The sequence below is a fragment of the Adiantum capillus-veneris genome, chromosome 10 (genome assembly GCF_014529385.1).
Source record: "Adiantum capillus-veneris isolate H3 chromosome 10, ASM1452938v2, whole genome shotgun sequence".
Classification (NCBI taxonomy): Eukaryota; Viridiplantae; Streptophyta; class Polypodiopsida; order Polypodiales; family Pteridaceae; genus Adiantum; species Adiantum capillus-veneris.
Window position 1 is genome coordinate 104,660,241 of NC_140940.1, and position 22,406 is coordinate 104,682,646.

General features: G+C 44.1%; 1 protein-coding gene across 3 annotated transcripts in view; it reads left to right on the top strand.

The window, feature by feature from the left end:
• The first annotated feature begins 8,633 nt into the window (after positions 1-8,633).
• Positions 8,634-22,406, top strand: part of LOC147449397 (crossover junction endonuclease MUS81-like) — a 38,638-nt gene continuing 24,865 nt past the window's right edge. The window contains exons 1-9 of one of the 3 annotated variants that reach the window (XM_086521840.1): positions 8,634-8,873; positions 9,040-9,125; positions 9,349-9,427; positions 9,505-9,591; positions 9,690-9,815; positions 9,927-10,142; positions 10,260-10,499; positions 10,630-10,711; positions 10,802-10,959. In XM_086521840.1, coding sequence (XP_086377966.1) covers positions 8,686-8,873; positions 9,040-9,125; positions 9,349-9,427; positions 9,505-9,591; positions 9,690-9,815; positions 9,927-10,142; positions 10,260-10,499; positions 10,630-10,711; positions 10,802-10,959 — 1,262 coding nt within the window. In that variant the 5' untranslated portion in view covers positions 8,634-8,685. The remainder of the gene's footprint in view (positions 8,874-9,039; positions 9,126-9,348; positions 9,428-9,504; positions 9,592-9,689; positions 9,816-9,926; positions 10,143-10,259; positions 10,500-10,629; positions 10,712-10,801; positions 10,960-22,406) is intronic. The other 2 variants (XM_086521839.1, XM_086521841.1) reach the window with 2 other exon arrangements.

The window sequence follows — 22,406 nt, forward strand, 5'->3', positions numbered from 1 at the left end:
GGAGAATCGTTTTCGTCCTCGAAAACGAACGTAGGAAAACGTTTCTTAAGTGTGGAGACATTCTCCCAAGATGTAGAACCTTCTTCAGGTCTATCTAGCCATTTTACCAACACCTGTCTGTCGTCTAACATGATGTCTGGTGCGAAGCTCATGAGAATCCAAAATCTTTTCGGGCTCATGAGGAATGCTTGGCGGTTCGATAAGGTCAACTAACCCACCTGTGTCAATGACGTTATCATTCTGTCCTAGCTGTTTTCGTAAACGGCGAACATGAAAAACTAGATGAACTCGTGAGTGTTCTGGGAGAGCTAACTTATAGGCCACTTGACCTATACGTTTGAGAATGGTAAACGGTCCACAATAGCGTAGTGAAAGTTTAGCAACTTTTCCCGTCTTCAGACTTTCTGAATGCTCTGGAACTTTGAGAAAAAACTTGTCTCCTTCTTCGAAAGTAGCAAGACGACGATGCTCATTTGCGTACTTCTTATATCGATCTTGAGCTTGCTTAACATTCTATCAAGCAACTCGAAGCATGTCAAAATGGTCTTGGAAAAAATCCTTCGCTTGTTGTATCTTCTCCTTAGCCAACCCCACCGTAATGGGTGATCTAGGTTGAAATCCATATAAAAGCATAAATGGACTAAACCCTGTAGTCACATGCTTTGAACTATTATAAGCAAATTCCAATATAGGTAAGTAGTCTTCCCAATTGGTTTGCTTCTTGCTAACGTACGCTCGTAGCATATCCACTAGCACTTGATTAACTCTTTCTATTTGACCATCCGTTTGTAGATGATCAGCCGTACTTAGATTAAGTTTAGTTTCCAACTTTTGGAACGCAGCTCTCCAGAAGTGATTATCGAACTTTCGATCTCTATCACTAATGATACTAGCTGGAAGACCGTAGAGTTTATATATATGCTCTACAAATAGACGTGCTAATTTCAGAGTCTTAACTGTAGTCTTAGTGGGAATGAATCGACCCAACTTTGTGAGACGGTCTACAATTACCTAAATGGCATCATGGCCACGATTTGTAGTAGGTAGTCCTACTAAAAAATCCATAGAGATACTCTCCCACTTACCTTGTGAAATCCCTAAAGGATGTAAAAGGCCACCTACCTTGAGGCGCTCTGCCTTATTAACTTGGCACTGTTGGCAGTTTAGTATGTATTCTTGAACATCATGATGTAAGCCCGGCCAATAAAATTGATGTTGAACTAAGGCATACGTCTTACGAATTCCTGGATAACAAGCACTTGGACTATCGTGACACTCAAATAAGATTTGGCACCTAGTGTCTGAGTCCTTTGGCACACATACTCTCCTTTGTGGAGTAAGTAGCCATCATCAATGGAAAAATTCTCCCATCGCTTAAGCTCTTCCTGAGTAGGGGTGGAGCTCTATGTGTTGGAGTTTCTATCTGCACGTACAGAGACATGTTGATCTGGCTGTTCAGAGACATGTGATTGTGAGAAATCCCTTTTTAAAACTGCACTCCACACTTTAGCATATGATTGATCTTGTGTACACTTCCCACATAATGACTCCAAAAATCCACTCTTTAGTTCCGTGAAAGCAAGTGAATTAATCTGAGGCATCCGACTTAGTGCATCCGCTACTACATTATATCGCCCCTTGCGATATCGTAGCTTACAATCATAATCTTGAAGGATTTCTACCCATCTAGCTTTACAGCCCTTCAATGTCTGTTTGAGTAGTAAACCATTTGATACTCTCATGGTCAAAAACTACTTCTAACTCGGCACCGTGTAAATAGTGTCACCACTTTCGTAAAGCGTGAATTATGGCATAGAGCTCTCTCTCATAAACACAATAATTTGTTGAGCTCTATCTAACTTTTTACTTTCAAAGGCTATAGGTCTTCCCTCCTGGAGAAGTACCGCACCAATCGATTTATCACTAGCATCAGTCTCTACCACAAACGGCTTAAGTGGGTTGACGATTGCTAGGTTGGGAGCAATTGCTATAGCTACCTTGAGTTGTTTGAAACTGCGTTTTTGGGCTTCTTCCCAAGAAAAGGTCTTACCTTTTGCTTTGCATAGTCACGGATATACTGTCGATAAAATCCAGCCATGCGTAAAAATATTTGAAGCTCCTCAACCGTGTTGGGATGTGGCCATGGAAGAATGGCAGTGACCTTGTCAGTGTCCATCTTGATGCCAGAATAAGAGATCACATGACCGAGGTAATGTATCTCTGTTTTAAAGAAATCTCACTTGCTTTGCTTAGCGTACAACGCGTGAGCTCGTAGCTGTTCGAACACTAATCGTAAGTGTTCTATGTGTTCATCTTCAGTCTTACTATAAATGAGAATGTCATCAAGGAAAACCACAACAAATTTTCCAAGATAGGGACATAAGACACTATCCATGAGTGTCATAAATGTACCTGGAGCATTGGTTAGACCAAAAGGCATGACCAAAAATTCAAAATGCCCGAATCGTGTTCTAAAGGCAGTTTTGGAGATATCTTGTAAAAGGATACGTACTTGGTGGTATCCTGAACGAAGATCTATCTTTGTATAGTATCTTGCCCCATGGAGTTGTTCAAACAACTCATATACTCTAGGATACTTGTTCTTGATGGTTATGGCGTTTAATCCGCGATAATCTACGCACATGCGCATAGTACCATCTTTCTTTTTTACCAATAGAATTGGTGATGCCCAAGGCGAGCCCAAGGCGAAGTGCTAGGTCTAATGAAACCACGGGCGAGGTAGTCAGCCAACTGACTCTCAACCTCCTTGGCTTCTTTAGCACTCATACGATAAGGTGGTTTACTCACCGGTTTAGTGCCTGGCAAAACATCTATGCCATGCTGCATATCACGTGTAGGGGTAAACCCGGTGGTAAATCACTTGAGAACACATCACTATACTCTGTGAGTAAGCGAGTCAACTTTTGGCGTGCAAAAGGAGAAAGTAAACTAGACTTATGCTGAGATGGAGAATGTTGTAATTCCTGTAATGTTTGTTTTACAACAGTTGCACGTTGCTCTATAGAATTAAAATTGAGAGAACTTTGCTCGTTAGATTTGTTAGCACTTTGTTTATCAGTAAAATTCATTGCACTTTGCATACCATTAGAATTCATTGCACTTTGCATACCATTACTAGAATTCACCGCACTTTGCTCTTGAGAATTCACAAGACTTGGAGACAAGCAGTAACACAAAAAGACTTCATCTATTAAATTTGCTTTCTGCAAAATAGAAAGCTCGGTTGTACATATAAGAGGTGCAAATGGTATATTTTTCTCTCCAAGCAAAAGCACATGTTTACCATTGGCCATAAAGGATAAGGACTTGTGTTCATAACTAGTGTGCAATGTGTTTCCTAAACCATGCAGCCACTACGGTCCTAAAACTACATCAGCACGGTCCATGTTCATAACTTGGAAGTCAAGGGTCATCGTATGATCTTGAACAATAAGCTCAACCCCTTGAACTACCGTGTCCCATACTTCTTTATCATTCCCAGACATCTACTCCACCACATACTTGTGAGAGCAGGGAGTCTGTGTATGCTTCAATTTCTTGACTAGCTTATAGTTCAAGAAGTTATGAATTGCACCATTATCCACTAAAATACGAACACATTGTCTGCTGATAGTGCCATGCATGTGAATCAAATCATGGGGGCCAAAGGTGGGCTGCCACATTGAAGTAGGCACACAACACTTGTGTGCTTTTCTTCCATATGAAGAACCTCTACATCACAATATTTAGGAGATGAATCTAATGTAAGACGTTGCACCGTGTGCATGGCCTTTTCTCTGCCTTACAAAAGAGGACAATATTTTTTGTGTTATGTTGGTCCGAAAGACATCTAAAACACAAATTGTGTTTCTTCGTACACTCAAAATCAGCAATGCTGAGAGACCCACGTCGAGTATCTCGTGATTGCTTAGGCTTCTTAGCCTCTTGTGGGCATGGAGAGGTAGATTGTCTCTTATTCCTCTTAGAACATGTGGGAGATCTACCTCGCCATTGGCTCTTAGCCACATTGCTCTTAGCAAAATTAGTCTTAGTGTAGGGAACATTACATTTCCTTTCCTCTCTTGGCCGTCATCATATATTTGGGCATGACTGATGGCTTCTTTCAAAGTTTTGGAATGTTGGGTCTTGACATGAAGACGATAGTCTTTGTTAAGACCCCTACTAAAACCCCGTATCTTTTGGAATTCATCTAGACCTTCTAGTTTTAATATGATTTCCCGATACTTTGAAAGGTACTGTGTGAGAGAGAGGCCAGACATGCGGCATGCATCCCATGCTAACCAATTCTTATCTTTCATTGGAGTCCAAAAACTCTTTGGAGAAAGAAGCTTGAAACGCAACCCAAGACGGAGGATGAGCATCTATTGGAAATGTCATCCACCACTTATAGGCCTTGCCTTTAAGAGATAGACTTGTTTCCACAGCTGTCTTTATACCTGGGATGTGTCTCAATCGATGAATATCACTCCATTTGTGTAAGAACGTATTGACCGCATCCTTGTTGCAATCACGATCTTCCCTGTGTAATTCAGGAACGATGATACTCTTAAGTAATGCATTGCTACCTTCTGCATCTTCTGCAGCATTTGTCTATTGGACTCCTTGAGTCGTGCGAGCTTGGTTCCCTTGAACCGTGCCACTTGTGGCTCCTTGAGTCGTCAGTGAATTCATAAATTTCACAAGTAACTCCGTAAGATTGGTAACATTTGCATTAAGTGCAGAGAGGTTGTGTTCAAGTACGCCTTGGTGATTTTTCAAAGTCTTGAAAGCAGCCATATCTACAATGCCATGATCTCCTAGATCATCGTCATCATGCATATTAGTGTCAGTCGCACCCATGGTGCCCTGATTTTGCTCTACGCGCTCAAAATCAAATGTGTGTGTAGGTGGGATATCCTCATTGGCCATGGTAAACACACACTAATGCAAAAAGAGAAAAAAAAAAACGACAACTTGTACCTTGTGAAATTGAAGTCTTTGTGTTTTGTATGCTCCGCGATTTGCGTTGCATGAGAACCTCGCCTTGCGAAAATTTGAACGCTTCACTTGTCGTTTGTTGTAAGAACACCTTTGTTAATTCTTCACAAAAACCTGTCGTTTTTGTGAAGGCTTTTGTTCACTTTGAAGCTACCTCCTCGAGGAAAAAAGTTTTTTTGGACGAAAACTTGCCTTCCTCCAAGAAGGGAAATGAAGGGTGAAGCTACTTCCTTGAAGTTTGAAGCTTTCCCTTTCCTTCTAGTTTTCCTTTCAACACAAGTAGGCTATCTTTCCTTGTTATACACAACAAGGTTCAATACCTTGATGGTAAAGTGTTGGACTCTTACCCTCATGGGGTAGGTACAACCCTCCTTCATGCAAGGGTTAAGCAGGCCTTCCTACGTGCATAGCCAACGGCACCAACGGAAGCCTTCGAAGCCTCGGTGCTGTCGAGTTGTCAGTCGAGTTTGCCTTGGTCACCCGCCTTAGTTGCCCACTATGGAGGGCGTAGATGGGGCGGCCGTGATTGACTGTTGCTGTCTGTCCACGCGCTACGTATAGGAAAGCGTGTCTGCCTTCTTTTGCTGCACAACGGAGACGTCGCTATCCGCGGAACGTGGGAGAGAAGCAGAACGTCGCACGCACATGCACCCGCTTTTTTCCTCCTCCCAAAAATAGCTCGGATACCAGTGAAAGGGCGGTGGTAATGCGTGTGCTAGTCTCCACCCAACCGTGCTATCTTATAGCATCTCCCTAGCGTACACACTGTCCGGCCGTGCCGGTGGCCTTGCCCATAGGACCCATGTCCTTACAACAAAGCATTAGAATGCACTGGTCGTGGGATACACACAATAGAAGCAGGGCCATAAAGCTTTTTGTTGTTTTTAGCTTCCTATCCGGATTGTGGACTATATGGAATGCACTGATTGCTAGTCAAAGGCTGTTGAAAAAAGATTTTGTGCTTGGCATTGTCTTGGTCGATATGTATGCCAATTGTGGTGAACTTGAGAAAGCACAAAAAGTGCTTGTGGAGCTTCCTCTTTGGAATGTCGCCTCTGGAATGTACTGATTGCGGGATGTGCGCAACAAGAGCAGGGCTAGAAAGCTCTAGGCTGTTTTTAGCGGATGCAAAGCAAGTGTATCTCTCCAAATTCAATCACCTATACTTTCGTCTTGAAGGCTATCCTTACATCTTGAAGGGATGTGGCTCTATGCAAGTGCTTTGTTGATTTAGACCGACATGTAGTGTCGTGGCTGAAATGATGCATGCTTCCCTTGCAATTCCTTGCCAGTCGATGGAAGTGGAGGAGGGTCGTTTACACTCCTTCTTGACCTGATAATAGCTTGGATAACCCAGGGTTCCTTAATGATCTTTCGACTCAGCTTCAGAGCTGTATAGATGAGTGTAACCTCTCAGCTGGAGAAGAACCCAGGGTTCCTTAATGATCTTTCGACTCAGCTTCAGAGCTGTATAAATGAGTGTAACCTCTCAGCTGGAGAAGAACTTTAGAAGTTCATATTACAAAATGATATGGAAACAAATATTGCATTGGCAAATTCCTTGATTCACATACATGCGTCCTCTGGGAATGTTGTGCAAGCTAATCAATTTTTATAATTTTGGAAAAACTTGCTGCTCCTACCTGGGGTGCCATTATTTGGCCCATGCAAGGCTTGGCGAAAAGGACCAAGTTGTTTCTTTTTATCACGAGATGCTTATCTCTGAAGTATTGGTAGATGATCCTTTATATTATAATATTTCTTAAAGCATGCTTTGATGTTGGAATCCCTTTAGAGACTGGCATGCAGGTGCATGCTCTTACTATCATGAATGGTTTTGAGTCGGATGGTTTTGTTGGCAGCACAATACTTGACATGTATCTAAAAGCTTCCTGCCCACCGGAATGTCGCCTCTTGGAATGCACTAATTGCGGGATGTGCGCAAAAAGAGCAGGGCCAAAAAGCTCCAGGCTATTTCCAATGGATGCAAAGCAAGTGTATCTCTCCAAATTCAGTCACGCATACTTTCGTTCTGAAGGCTATGCTTACATCTTGAAGGCATGTGGCTCTATGCAAGTGCTCGTGGAGCTTACTGTCTGACGAGGACTCTTGGAATGCACTTATTGCAAGTTTTTCTTCCCAGGGGCAAGGCCAGAAAGCTCTATTCTATTTTCAAGAGATGCAAAGCGAGGGCCTCTCTCTAGACGCAATCACCTACGCATGCATCTTGAAGGCATGTGGCTCTACGCAAGATGTTGACATGGGCACAAAAATTCATAATTATATTATTAGTCAGAGGCTATTTAAAAAAGATGTCATGTTTGGCACTACCTTGGTCGTTATGCATGCCAAATGTGGTTGTTGCTAACTACTCATGATGGTGCTAAGAAATGCCTCCCTAAGTCCAAGAACCTCTCTCTCAACCTAGTAGACCTCACTCAATAGAAGCAACGATGCAACATTAGTAACTCATATGGTCCATATTATTCTCACATACAAACGCCACAAAACATGCTTTGACATCGATTTTGTACTATGAGAGAAAGTAAAGCTTCAGCTCCTCTCTCCAAATGCAATCACTTATGCATGTATCTTGAAGGCATGCGGCTCCACACAAGATGGGCACAATTATATTGTTAGTCAGAGGTTGTTGAAAATAGATGTTGTGCTTGGCATTGCGTTGGTGAATATGTATGCCAAATGTGGAGCGCTTGAGAGCACAAAAAGTGCTTGAGGAGGCACAATTATATTGTTAGTCAGAGGTTGTTGAAAACAGATGTTGTGCTTGGCACTGCCTTGGTCGATATGCATGCCAAATGTGGTGCGCTTGAGAAAGTACAAAAAGTGCTTGAGGAGCTTTCTTTTTAGAACTTTGCCTCTTGGAAGTGCTTGAGGAGGCACAATTATATTGTCAATCATAAGCGCTTGAGAAAGCACAAAAAGTGCTTGAGGAGCCGTTATGTCGCCTCTTTGAATGCACTGATTGTGGGGAGGATTGTGCAAACTCCCCCGTGCTAGGAGACGTGTATGCTTTTTGTTTCCCCAAACATAAAAAGGGAACAACATCTAAAAGCGAACATATTTTAAATGATCCATATCATCACTTTTTATAAATTCTAATCCTTCTTATGGTTCTTTTGCGAAGTACACGACTCAACATTGGGACATCACGATCATAACGTACTAGAGGTGGTACCAATTAAGAAACAAAAAAACTTGCTTTGATGAAAGATAAAAAACTCTCTCTCTCTCTCTCTCTCTCTCTCCATTTTCTTCTCTAGAGATGTATACTCTTGTTGAATCTTCAAAAGACACAACCAAACTTACACAAACGACAAGAATGCATAATCAAATATTTAGTACAATCTAAAAGCTAAGGAAATATTTAGACATATGAAAATTGGGACATGGAGACCATGGCGTTGTAAACATAGGACCATGTCAACTTAAGGTAATAAGATTTGTGAAAAACAAAGCTCAAGCTCTCTCTTTCTTTCTCTCTCTCTCCCCCCAAGCTTTTCTCTTCGAGGTCTTTGTTTTCTCTTACCCTCGGACTCACTTCAATTGAATGCAAAATACAAATACCGTCATTATTAAAAAATTACAACGTCATGAATTAAGCTGTAATTTAAGCGAGCTCTAGCATCAAACGCTCTTCCCTCGCTTGCAGACAATTCAAAGCTGTGAATGGAACGAGCACACGCGCGGTGTGTGGAGAACGAGCCGCTGGCGGTCTACATTCTTGAGCAGCGCCAGGCCTTGGCTGCCAAGGAAGGCTACAGTGAGAATCTGGATGCTACCCTCTCCAAGGCCTACCGCAATGTCTGTGAATGCGACCACCCCATTTGCTCTCTGCGCGACGCCAGTCAAATCCAGTAACTACCTCTTTCTATGCGTTTCAGCTCTCATTCTCTGTTTCTTGCCTTTGTGGGCGTGTGTCGACTTGTTATTGATCATTAAGCTTCGTATGCATTTCAAAATCAGATGCTGGGGATCCACGTTCTCTACTTCAATAGTTGATAACTTCTGTGTTTTTATCAGGGGCATAGGCCAATGGGTTCTCAAGATGCTCAAGGGGTTCTTCTCTGAGCCTGTCCACAGCTCTCAAGAAACCATCGACAAAGCAAGTATGTATAGAGTGGGGGAACTATAAATTTTTGCCCGTCTCAGAGAATGCATTGCATTGTTTGAAAGGCTACTGCAGTTGTTGCTCTTGTCTTGTTTCTCTTGAAACAGGCGTTCCAACCATCATCTTCAATTTCAAGAGATGGCATGGGCTATGCGAACATAGAGGCCCGTACAGATTTTGCATTGTCTTATTCTTTGCTCGTTTTGCTTATCTATTTGCAGCTGGAAAGAAAAAGGCAAATCGGCGCTATGTGCCGCAGAAGAGCTCTGCGCCTTATGCAATCCTCTTAACACTTCACAAGTAATGTCTCTTTACATCAGCAAGGCCCATTTCTTCTCTCTCGGTGCAGAAGTCTCAACGTGATTACTGTTGGACAGAGCTATGCAAGAGGGGAGAGACTACATGAAAAAACAGGAGCTTATTGATGCAGCAGACGCAAGTGGGCTTTCACGGATGTCAATCCAGTGAGTTGAGTTGTGTACATATTGCGGTTTGGTACCACAAATTTTATGTGGTTTTAGTAATGTTTCCTCTTATTTTTTTCCCTAACCTGGAAGAACAGGCCAAGCAAGTGCGCTGGGCCTTCTGCTCAGTTTGGATACTCTACCAAAGATTGGTATTCTGGCTGGAGCTCCATGAAAACGCTTGTCACGAAGGGTTTGGTTGTCAAGTCAAGCTGCCCTGCAAAGTAAGGACATAGTTTTCATTTTAACAACAGGAGTCCTCTGATTAGTTTTAGCAATAACCATGATTCTGCTCATTTTAATGAACTACCCAATTAACACATCGCCTCTTTCAGGTACAAGCTGACAGAAGAAGGAATATCAACAGCTGAGGAATGTTTACAAAGGTCAGGTGTTCAGACAAAGACTGCAAATTCATCTATAAATGGATGTATCAAGACTTGTTCTTCAGCTTTTCCGCCGGCCATGGTCGATGGACAATCAAAGACATCACATGTTGAGGAATACACAGACCTTTCGGCTGAAGAGGATTTGGCAAGCCACCCCTCGAAGTAAGTTTACAGTGTCATCGATGGTTACAAACAATTGCATGCAGCTTATTCTACACAGAAGTTTGATGACCTGATTTGTATGACCTTATAAATTGCTGAGTGTTTAGCTCTTTTCAGGCACAAACGAAGAGAGGAGAGGTCAACCAGTGCCGACGATCGTGCACAATGTCATGGTCTTCAGATAAGAAAATGTTCAAATGCAAGCAACAGCAGTCGCTCCACACCTTTTCCTTCTTTATTGGTGGCTGAACGCTCCAAAGTAATGTCCCTGGAGGAATGTACAGATCTCACTTCTGACAGTGATGAAGCAGAAGATGCTGTTCAAACAGACCTCGTAAAGCCGGGTCAGCTCACCAAGTAAGTACTCGGGGTTTCATCACTATACAAGGGGCGAATTCTCCACACCCTAAGTGAATGTTCCTTTTCAAAGTTATGGCTTGTCACTGGGAGAGATTGTTTAATTACCTTTAGTGTTGAATTGTTGCAGGTCTTTTGGTTCCGAGTACTTCACAAATGCAGCTTCTGATAAGCTTGGTAGTTTCTTTTGCCATGAGACTCAGTCTTCTAAGGTTCATGAGAGTGTTATTAAAGTGGACGTGTCACTTGATGCCTTTTTGTGTTTTAATTAAGTCTTAACGAAGGTCACTGATCTGAGACAGGATCATACAGGAGCCTTGAATGTCGACAATGGGGACAGGAGCTCAGCTTCTAGCTGGTTGCATCTGCCACCATTATTGGACAAAGAAAAGTTTCTTGAGACATATGCAGTGGTTTTGATCTTGGATGATAGAGAGCGGTTCATGAACACTGGCAAGGGGTAAGAGTGAGATTACTGTTCGTTGGCTTTCATGTACTCTTACCAGCTGTAGCCCTTCTGTTTTACTGGTCTTTAAAATGAAGGCTGGATTTCTGTGTGAGGTTAGCCTATATCTGGACTAGGCAGACAAGTACAGAAGAGACAAAACATAGGTTTTGTATGCTCAGAATGTTTCACAACTTAGGAGTTCTGACTCATTTGTTGTGTATGGTCTCTCAAATGTTTACTTAAAAGGTTGCATTCCACAAGGTAGGAATTAGGGTTCAGATATCATTTTGCTTCCGTTGTTGTGCTTAGTCTGTTTCTTTATTTGACAAGTTTTGAAAGAAATTTTCTTTGCAACTGTTGCATTGCTTGCATGTAAACAATCAAGAAAATAACCTTATGGTCTTAACATTGCAAATGATGGGCTACAATTAGTAGTCATCTCTTTGCTTGAAGGAGGTATATTCTATTATAATTTTGAGTGACGTGCCTGTGACCTGTAATAGAAAACCTCCTTGGATGAGGCGTGTAGGCTGTGAAGTAAGCTATACTAGGGGATTAAGGGGTCAATTCTGTAAAGAGTGGTTCCATCAGAATAAAGAGGTGATGTCTCACTAATGAAGTGATAAATAGGATTGACCATTTTTTGGCAAATGTTGGTTTTGCTACATCGCCAGAGGCGGATAGAGCTTTTGGCACATTTCTGTAGGCCTCCCACCGCTAGAGAGCTTTATCATCACTTCCTAAGAAGAGTATCTTATCTCTAGATGTATCATGTGGTTTGTATGGGATTTTTCCCATGATATTCATTGTATATGTTCAGGGTCTTTCTTGTATATGGACCTATGGTGGATTTTTATGTAATGCAATGGGTCAGAAGCCCCAATTTGAGAGAGAGAGAGAGAGAGAGAGAGAGAGAGAGAGAGAGAGAGAGAGAGAGAGAGAGAGATGATGATGATGTTGTATTTACGTCCTCGGGGGGCCAAAATGACCCATGGGACCACAAAAAAATCTACAAGATGCTCCTCTCATGTGTGTAGAGGGGGTAGTGGGCTAGTAGCTTTCTTGTGTGTTAGTGTTGTGTGATGATCCAATACTTTGGCAAAGTAGATGCCTAAAGCTACTGGGAGGGGTGTGTCCGAGAGAGAAGCTCCTCAAAGGTGTCATCCCCTTGCAATAGTAGTGGGAAATCAACACGGATGTGTGTGTATGCTGGGCACTCGATGGTGACATGGGCCTTGCTTTCCACTTTGTTTAAATTGCATTGTGTGCATGTCCTTCTATTTTCCTTAATATTCAGCCACCCTCCCGTTTCAATTTTGGGCATGTGTGATCGCGTCCGCATCAAAGTAATGGCCCGTCTTGCCCGGTGGGACATAGGTGTCCTGATATACATCTGGGTGTCCCTAGTCTTGTAGGTCTCCCAATATCGTGTATTGATGTGTTTGCCGTAGTATTCAAATTTGGACCTGTGTATTGCTGTACTCCATCTAGTGTGTAGGGCTTCAAGTATGCTTCTGTCAAAATTCAGCCCATGCTCATGTTCAGTGCCTTCCTCTATATGCATGTCCACATGGTCTCCCACATTCCATCTAGAGAACCATTTCCGTATGTCTTCTTCGAGACTGGATGTAAGAAATTTACTCTTGTAATTCTTTTGCGGTTTACATCCGGCTTGCCATGCCATGTGGGGTAGACGGCTCTCTGGCATCATCTTAACTTTCATGAGGTATCTGTGTACCCTCTGTAAGGCTTGCATTTCCAAGGGTCTCTTGCCTGTCTCCAAAAGCATCACTGAGTATGGGGTGGTAGTTTTGATCCCCATGTGTCTACATAGGAATTTTTTCTGTATCTTTTCAATGTCATTCCAAGTGCTAGCGGGAATACTCCCCCCCATACCTCTACACCGTAAAGTATTGTTTAGACCACGCATACATCAAATGCCATAGACTTGATTTCCCATCGCTTTGTGACACTTTGCTTGCATATGTTCTCAAATTCATAGTATTTCGCTTGTCCTGCATCAATTCTGTTTTGCGCGCAACTTCCCCATGCATGGTTTGAAGGTACATAGATGCCCAAGTACTTGAACCTCTCAACCGCTTGGAGTGTTTGCCCGTCATACGGGATGATGTACAGCATCCAAAAGTTTCTGTAGAAGGAGGGCCTTGTAGGCAAAGAGAACCACATCATCGGCATATATGAGGAGAAGAAGCGTGAAAGTACCAATGCTAGGGTGGTCTCCCTTCTCTCCCATAGCCTTGTTAATGAAATCATCAAGCTCATCTATGCATAGTGGCCCAAAACCCTCTCTGAATAAACAGTGAAAGCAGCCTCGTATCTCATAGTATACTTGGCAGTCACATATGTAATGTAGCTCTGTCTCTGGCTCTATTTGGCACACCTGACAAATCTTGGACTCATTGGATACTCCTCTAAATCTGCTTGTCTCAATCTCTAGCTGATGTGAGGATGTGCGTATCTGACCAATAGCACATTGTATCCCATGGGATAGATGAGTATCCATGTATCCTGGTCTGATCACAAAACCATCCTCCGTGAGTCGGAGAAGATGCTCTCTATAGAAAGTCATTTGCGTACCTAGCTCATGAGTAGGCTGTATCCATGTACTCTTCGTATCCAACTGAATCAAGTCCTGCCTGATGAGCCTGGTAATCTCTACCCTAGTGAGGGAGATGGAGGGTGCATCCAGAGAGTACTGAAATGGGGGTAGTCGGTCCATACTAAAGCCATGTAACTGAAACCAAGATGCCATGTCTGCATACTAACATGATCTATCTCCCTGTAATGTCAGCTGTCGCGAAGGCTCGTGCTAATTGAGCATATCTGTCTCTAGGGAGAGCCCGAGTGCTATGCATAAATGAAACTGATCGAGTGAGTGCCTCCACTACCAATGGAGGGGCAGCGAGCTCCGCCCTAACAATGTCATGTGGTACTGAGGCCTTGGCCCTAATCATTCGAGAAATCATAGACACCAAGGGCTTCTCCATACATCTCCAGCCATCAGTACTGCCAGCTCAGCTATGATGATCAACTGAGGGGCCCCATATCTCCACTCCCTACAGCATGGCCGAGATTCCTGGAACTGAACGTGCGAACATATCCTCTCAAGTCTCCCCAATGCTGCATAGGCTGTGGTCAATCGCGTATTTCCTGCACGCCTCAGGGAAAATAATGGACTACTGAAAACCGCCCCAAGATAAGTGTATGTATCTCCACAGTCTCTCGCCCATATGTAAAATTGGGGGCAGACCTCCTTACCCACTGCGCCGTGGTGTTAAACACCATTACCTTGGTCTTACCAAGGTTCACAGACAATCCACTCTCCCGTGCAAATACATGCAATGCATCCAAATGACGTTGCATCCCCTCTGGAGAATCGGAGATCAACACAATATTATCAGCATATGATAACAACGGAATCCATGTCCTTGCAAGCTGAGCACCTCTATCACCCTGTGTATGTACATAATCTGAAAACTCATCTACATATATCCCAAAGAGAGTCGGAGATAGGGGACAACCTTGCTTCACCCCAATGGTGGAGTGAACCATGTTGGACATGCCTTGAGTAGTGCGTACCTATCCTACCACCGTCCTGTATAAAGCTAAGATCCCCCCGATCTGCTTTGTGGGCACCCCCGTGTCTTTCAATCTGCGTATGAGTCTGGCTCGTGGCACTGTATCAAATGCTTTTCAGAAATCCGCAAAGCTACAGTATATCCTCGTGCCATGGTGTCTACCCTCCTCAATAATGGCTCTGAGTGTCAAAATCTGGTCAAGAGTGGAGAAACCTCTCCTGAACCTTGACTGTCCTGTTGCCCGTATGCCCTCTCTCTCTGCCCATCCACTCAACTCATGCTCAATAATTGATGCATATAGCCTAGCCAGAGTGTGACCAACCATGATGGTTCGGTAATTCCAAGGGAAGCATAGGATCTCCCGACTTGAAGATAGGCACAATAGTGGACATACTCCAAGTCTCAGGGAAACCCTCATACATGGCTCTATTAAACATCATAGCAAGAGTCTCTGCAAGCATATCTCTGGCATGGATAAAGTGCTTTGCTACCAGACCATCATGATCCTATGCTCTTCTTGTCTGCATCTTGTCAATGGCTTTCCTTACCCTCTCAGTAGTAAAGAAAGTACATGTTTCTGGGCATGCCTCTAAGAAGGTCAAGCAAGGTGGGTGCCCCGATGCTGTATAGAGAGATGTAGCATATTCCCCCCATGTCTCTGTGGAAGTGATGGCTGGCGGTGGAGACTGCTCATTGAAAAGCCTCCATGCCTCACTTGAGTCCTGACTCATAAACAACTGATACAGATCACACTCTAATTGAGATAGGTAAGCCCTCTTCTTTTGTCGCAGTAGGCGGCGAAAGATAATCCGTGACTGTCTATGTGTAGTAGTACCAATGAGCATCTCTCTCTGTAATCTGATCCTCGTCTCTCTACACTCCTCATCATACCTGCTCCCATATTGTCTGCGTGTAGGCTGGCTGTGGGGATATGCCTCTGATGCTGCATCATGTAGCGTCTTTGTCAGAATTTGGGTGAGCTCATCTAGTGGTCGTCCTGACTCCCGAGTGCATAGTTGCCTGTATATCTCATCAGTGTACACGTGATCCGTCTCCCTCGTGAAGATATACCGAGTATGTATGGAGGCCTTTCCCAATAGAGTTGTGTTGAACTGGAACGATAGAGTGAAAGACAAGATAGCATGATTGACTGCTACCCCAACCGGCCTAGTTCCCACCACGAAATCCTGAAAGGAAGGAATGAGTCCTGGCGGAGCCATAACATAATCCACTTTACTAGCGCCATGCCGATGTGGAAAGCATGTAAAACCACCAGCTGCAGGGAATCTCTGTAGGCCATTCAAAATGGCCAATCCATGTGTAGTCCCCATATCAATCAAGTATCTGCCATACTCAGTGTGCTCCTCATCCTGTGATAATCTAGACAGACCCATTTCTGTAATATCAAGCTCCCACATCAACTCCTCTGACGTATCATAGAATATTGTCTGGTGATGGGCAGTCCTAGCATTGAAATCCCCCAAGATAATAATGTTGCCATCTTTGGAAAACTCCCATATATCCTCATCTAAAATAGAGAAGGGGGACTGTCCTCTAGGTGATGCATATATTGACGTACTAGGAGGGAAATAGCAAATAGCGATGTAGAGATATCTGCCTGTCTTTGCCTTCAGTCTCACCCACATGTACCTAGCATGCTCATCCCTCCGAGCTATATGTATTAGAGACTGTAGCTCGTCCTTGAATAAGACTTGCCACTCCTTCTAAACCTCGTTCTCTGCGCTCTGATCGGGTCTCCTGTCTGCAAGTTGTCTCCCATTTGTATCAGCTCTCTTGGGGCATGGATTGCCCCGGGGCCTGATGCGCATAGTCACAGGGGACGCCCTTTTTTGGGCTTCCCGTCCCCACTTGCCGTCCCACCCTCTTTTTTACACTAAAAATCCATTTGAGCCTCGTCCCCCGTCCCCCGTCCCCCGTCCCGGAATGCGTCCCTTGTGACTATGCTGATGCGTTTCAGAGTAGAAAATGATGTCTCTCCCTGTGAAACTATCCTCAAAGGTCCCTACATTAAGGCGCAAAGATCCATTACAATTCCATGTAGCCACTCCAAGTGTGGTCCCACAGGTCTCGCACCGTCATGCGGGGCGCTTCTCTAGAATAACCACTCGTCCATCCCTGTAGAAGGCCACTTTCCTCTTCTCTCGAGTTGTCATTTTCTCGGGCATAACTTCTTTCATATGAGCAAGCTGTGTGAGTGTGAGGTCATCTCCAAGGAATATGCCTGTTTTCTTTAGTGTAGGACGCTTCTTCAAGAAGTCCTTTGCCTCCATGGATGGGAAGCGCATGATTAGAGCTCTTTCTTTTGAAGTCTCCCCATTTCCTTGTGTCTTCTTCCCTACCCTCCATGCCTTTGTATGAGTAGCCTCACTACCCATCATGCGGAGAAGCTCTTTAACTTCCCCTTCCATATCATCTCGGTCTTTTAGACTTGTTATTCGTATGTGCAAAGCTCTAGTCTTCCTTCGTTGCTCTTCTTCTAAAGTCATGTTGATGATTGTAGGAGTGGGGATAGATGTGGTTTCTTTCCCTTCCCCTTTCTTAGCGACTCTATCCATTTCTCGGCCTCATCCGCCTTCTTTTGTGTCTTCGTGGTCTTCAAGTGAAGGTGAAGAAGAAGAGGGCCGACTACGTCACCAAGCTTCTTCAATAATTGCCAAAGCAAGGAGAATACTCTATTGTACATACACCAAAGGTATGTATTTTTGTCATCTTCATGCTATTGCACATCTTGCAAATTGGGTTACTTTTCATTCTAAGTTAATTCATGCTTAAGCTCTCATGTTTCCATAAGCAAGCTTTCCTCTTATTTAGAAGAACAAATTATTGATTTTTCTTGGTAGCTAACAACGTTCCTAACCACTAACTATGATATTATTAAGAAAGAGATCGCCGCTTCACAAGTTTGTTTTGGACAGCAATCTGGGAGAATATACACACATGACTTAAATTCTTGTCCTCGTTTCATCCATAGACATATGGACAGTCGGAGATAGCCAATTCGGTGGGCTTAAGACTTGTGAAAGTCTCATATCTTTGATCAGAAGACTCAGTGGGAGAAGGTTTTGCCCTTGGTAGAGTTTGCTTACAATAACATAGCACATACGTCTACAGGGAAGACACCATTTGAGATTATTGAGGGTGTCAGGAAGGTTCTACTCATTCTAAGCACCAAAGATAAGATTTTTGAAGCAGATCAATATACACAGGGTCTGGACACTGCTTTTGCCAAGATACGGCAGGCTTTGGAGAAGTCTCAAGCACGGCATAAGAAGACAACAGACAAGCATCGACGTTACTTGCAGCTGAAGGAAGATGATTGGGTGCTACTCCGGTTGGAGAAGACACAATTAAGGGTAAGAAGAGACTTTTTCCAAAGCTAAGTATGCGATACTATGGCTCTTTCCAGGTACAAGAAAAGATCAATGATGTATCCTTCAAACTGTTAGATGCTTGGAAGATTCACAATGCATTTCATGTGAGTCTATTGAGACCTTTCAAAGGTGAAGTGCTAGTGGATAGGGAGCCAGACGAGCGGCCCGAAGTGGAAGAGACGGAAGAGATACTCATTCCCGAAGAGGTCTTGGCTCACAAGGAAAGGAAAGCGAAAGGTAAGTTGACACGACAGTATTTGGCCAAGTTCAAAAATTATTTGGCTCTTGATGCCAAGTGGATGGAGGAGGCAGACTTAGTAGATACTCCTCACATACTAGAGCTATACCTTGAAGCTTTTGGTCTAGCACCGACTTTCCAAGAGTTATCAATGAACCGGTAGGTTGAATCTGGAGCAGTGGGGAATGCACAAGAAGAGAGTTACTCCGCTTCTTTGTCATAGGTTACCTTGATGGAATTAAGTCACTGATCTCTTTTGAGATTTCAGGGATACCGACAGGCTGACATAATTCTGCTGAATGACTTTATGTAAATAAGTACTCTAAATGGGAATTTCTAAAATGAGTTTGTTACATGTGCTCTCTCACGTGTGTATTGTTTGAGTGCATGTTTGAAAGGCGAAATGACTGTAGCATTTTGTCTTGGTCACCTGAGGGGTGATGTGGATTTGATAGTAACGAGATTTAATAAATCAAGACATTCGTGAAAAGATCAGTGCGGTCTAGACGTGATTGCTAAATAAGTTACAATGATCATGATTCTGATCTAAGATCTCGATGGGGATAGTGATGTGAATGTTTAGTGACTGTCATTTTCGTGCAAGTGCTGGATGAATGTGGTCTAGTACATTGGTACTTAGAGGTAGTGTCTATTGAACTAGTTTTTGTCCTATGTCTGTTTTGCATGCATAATCGAGGGTGATTACAATTCTTTCATAAGGGGGGTATGTCACAAAGTGATGATGTGGCATGGCCTAAAGGACACTGAGCCCGGACAAAAGGGGCCAAAACCTTAGGGAAAGAGGCACAAGAAGTTTTACCAACTTGTAGATTATGGCCGAGTGGCTCAGAAGGGGTTAGAATTAGAAATCTAACTTATCCCAACCTATGGAACCCGACTGAGCGGTCTAAACCTATAAAAAAGAGAGGAAGGACCAAATTTGCGTAGATTGTTGATGTGGCACGGTCGTACGGACGTTCCGCGCTTTATGCTTGCTGTTGACGTGGCACATACGGATTTTTGCGATTTACGCTCAGCCCATGGAGCGCTTGCTTTTGGGCACCAAGTGTTTTTATGCTGCAACTTTTCATGTAACCACTTTTGAGTTTGGCCAAGGGCCTTTATAAGCGTGCCCAGAGCCTCACTTTTACTCAGTTTTACGTGGGAGCACAGAGAGGAGAACCCTCGGACGTTGTACTTTGAGAAGCATAATAATAAAGAAATACCGAGAAGGGACGCCACTCTTTGGGACCAGTGTGTCTGGGTGCCGAACGGTGCCATGCCGTGTCGTCTCTCCTCTTTTCTCTCCCGCTATATTTTCAGTTTTGTTCAGTTGTCTCCAGTTTCTCTCACGTGTGTTGTTGTAGATCTTCGGCTTGGAGTGTCCAAGGCTATTATACAAGCATCAACTTCTTTTGTGGATAAAGGGAAAGGGAAGTAGGCATTGATGTCTGCAACACCTCATTCCGCAGTGTCAAAAGAAAAAGAAAAACAAAAAGAGACGGGGAAAGGCAAATAGAAGGACACAATGAAGGATGTCTGGATCGTTCTCAAAAAGACAATTAGGGTTTGAACTCGAGCTTCTTCCCGTAATTATGTGCCCCCGCCGAAGATTGCATCTCAAGCGAAACTTACGTATAATGACATTAAGTCTCTAGCGGAGGCATGGGACATAGTTACCTGGAACGGGAACGGGGAACGGGAACTTGAGGGTCCGGAATGGGACGGGAACGGGGAGGAGGAGGGGGGACCGGAATGGGAACGGGAACGGGAACGGGAACGGGGCTGGAATGGTCCACCTAAAGTAAGGATCGAATTACCTCCATTCAGCTTAGTTTCAAATAAACTCCTAAACAACCCCAAAACTGCTCCCAAATCTGCCCCCTAACTTGCTCTCAAACTGCACCAAATATGTTCCCCGAACAGCCCTAAATCTGTCCCCAAAAGCCCACTTTTTTTTCCCCCAAATGCCTACTTTTGCTTGTTCCGCCCCGGGTTTCGCCTCATGTTCCGCCCATTCCGGAACACCGTTCCGGTTACACCCCGTTTCGGAACGGCGTTCCGTTCCCATCTCCGTTTCGGGAACGGGACTCGTCCGGAACGCCGTTTCGGAATGTTTGGGCTGTGTTCCCCCGTTCCCTGTTACAGTGGCATGGGATAAGGTGGTGCGTTCGTATAAGGAAGTGGTTACAGGTGAACCAACATCCTTGGCGGGTGCTCTTCAAGCAATGTCTTCTAACTCATGTCATGACGTTTTGAAGAGTTTCGAGGGTACAACTTCATGCTTTTTTGAAGTACTGGCTAGAGTCCAGCTTCAAACTTGCGCATTTTCTCCTCATCAGAAACTTTCATAAAGGGAGTGACCTTGAGGAGGACCTCCTAAAAGTTGTCAACATAGTCGGACACAGCTTCATTCTCTCTTTGGGAGAGCCAATCCGATTCTTTCTTCACATCGTGTCAAAGTCGGGCGGAAGGAACTTTTGCAAAAGCCACCTCAAATTCTCGAACAAAGCGATAGCCTTCGTAACAACCCTCCCTCTATTATAGCATTTGAATTTGACATCTTTATCTCTGGCTTTGAATGTTTTTATCTTCTTCTTGTGGTGTCGAGACAACTTCTTCAAGATGGTTTTGGAATCCTTGTGCACCGGAATTTTGTGTCGACTCTTACTTTGATCCTCGTCTTGCTTTTCTACTTCCAGTGGTTTATCTACAGCCTCGTCTGGGGGCAACTTAAGTTCCTCATTAGGAATGATGTCATCCATGTTCTTCATAAAAGAGTAGTTTTGCGAGTAATTTGGTGAAGGGATTCCTTCTTCTTTGTGCTATGGGGATGTTTTGACTGCAAGATCCTTGTGAGGCCATGTTGGGCCCCAGTCTGAGGTATTTCTTGAGTTGGTACCGGAGGATTCTGAGGTGGCTCGTCCACCATCTTTGCTTTCCTTTTTTCAAGGGTCTAAAGCACTTTTTGTACTTCTGGATGAGCTTGCAATTCTGCCATTTGTTGCTTGAGCTGCTCAAACTCCTCTGCTTGTCTTACCATGATGGGTTTTTTTTTGCCAAGGACAATTGGTACAGCCAAAGCCGTTTGGTGCTATAAAGAGTGCAAAGCAGGGTTGTACAGGCTCTCAAGGTCATGCCAAAGTGATTGGGCAGCTGTGAAGATCAAGAGTAGGCAAGAAGAAGCGGATATGTATGCCTTATGTGGTTTTCAAGGCCGAAATGCTATGCTATGGTGCCTGCCAGTGGTGCATGATTAGAGGGTGAAAAGTGCAGAAAAGGGAGTGCCAAAGGTGGCTCTCGGAATGGTCTACAAGCTGGTCCAGAGGGCTCCTCAAACGGAGCTACGGAGTGAAAGATATTGCAACTTGAAGTTCAAAGTGGTTTGCAGATCCGTCCGGATTCGCCAGTTGCAGCTGAAGAATCAGAGATGAAGTGAATGCATGGGCTTGAAGTGCTCATCTTGTGACCATGTCGGTCTTTTCAGATTGACAATCAAAGTCTTGGTTGCAGAGATATTGCCAATTGAAGTTGGCTAGTTCCGAGCCAGTTTGGTCGCCTCAAACGGTGTGCCATCTGAAGTTTTTGTAGCCTCGCCAAGATTTGTATGCAAATTATGTGGTAAATAAAGACCATAGGAATCACGGCACGACAAACGGAGTCCGGATCGGCAAGATATAGCATTTTGAAGTTGGCGACGATTGCCAGCCGGATAGTACCATATGGATTTTCCCAGTTTTCATCGCCTCGATTGACGGGTCAAGCATGGTCGAGATGTGGTGAGGCCTGCAAGCATTGAAGTCGGGGATGGTGGCTTTCAATGGGCTTGGACGGTTCGGCTATTGGCTTTGTGGGCACCAAATGGCGTTGCTTCGAAAGTGGAAGATGAGCTGGGAAAGGAGGTTTCATGGTGGTAGCAACATTGCCCCATATGCAATGTGGAGGGCCGAGACCTTGGGGTATTTATGCTGAAGCAAATGCTCCCCATGGTGTCACAAGAGGAGAGAGAGCTCTTAGAGCTCGTGGAGCTATGGCAGAAGAGCAAACGGCGGCGATGCTGGTGGTTTATGGGCGGCGGCCAAGTGCGAGCGTTGTTGACGTGGCACACTTGGTAGGGGGCCGGTTCCATGCGGCCTAAAGGAAAAATGCTTTTTGAGGATCAACTTAAGGAGCACCGACGGCTCCGTCGGTGCCCAAATTAAGGGGTGGCTCATGCAAGCTTGGAGGGCA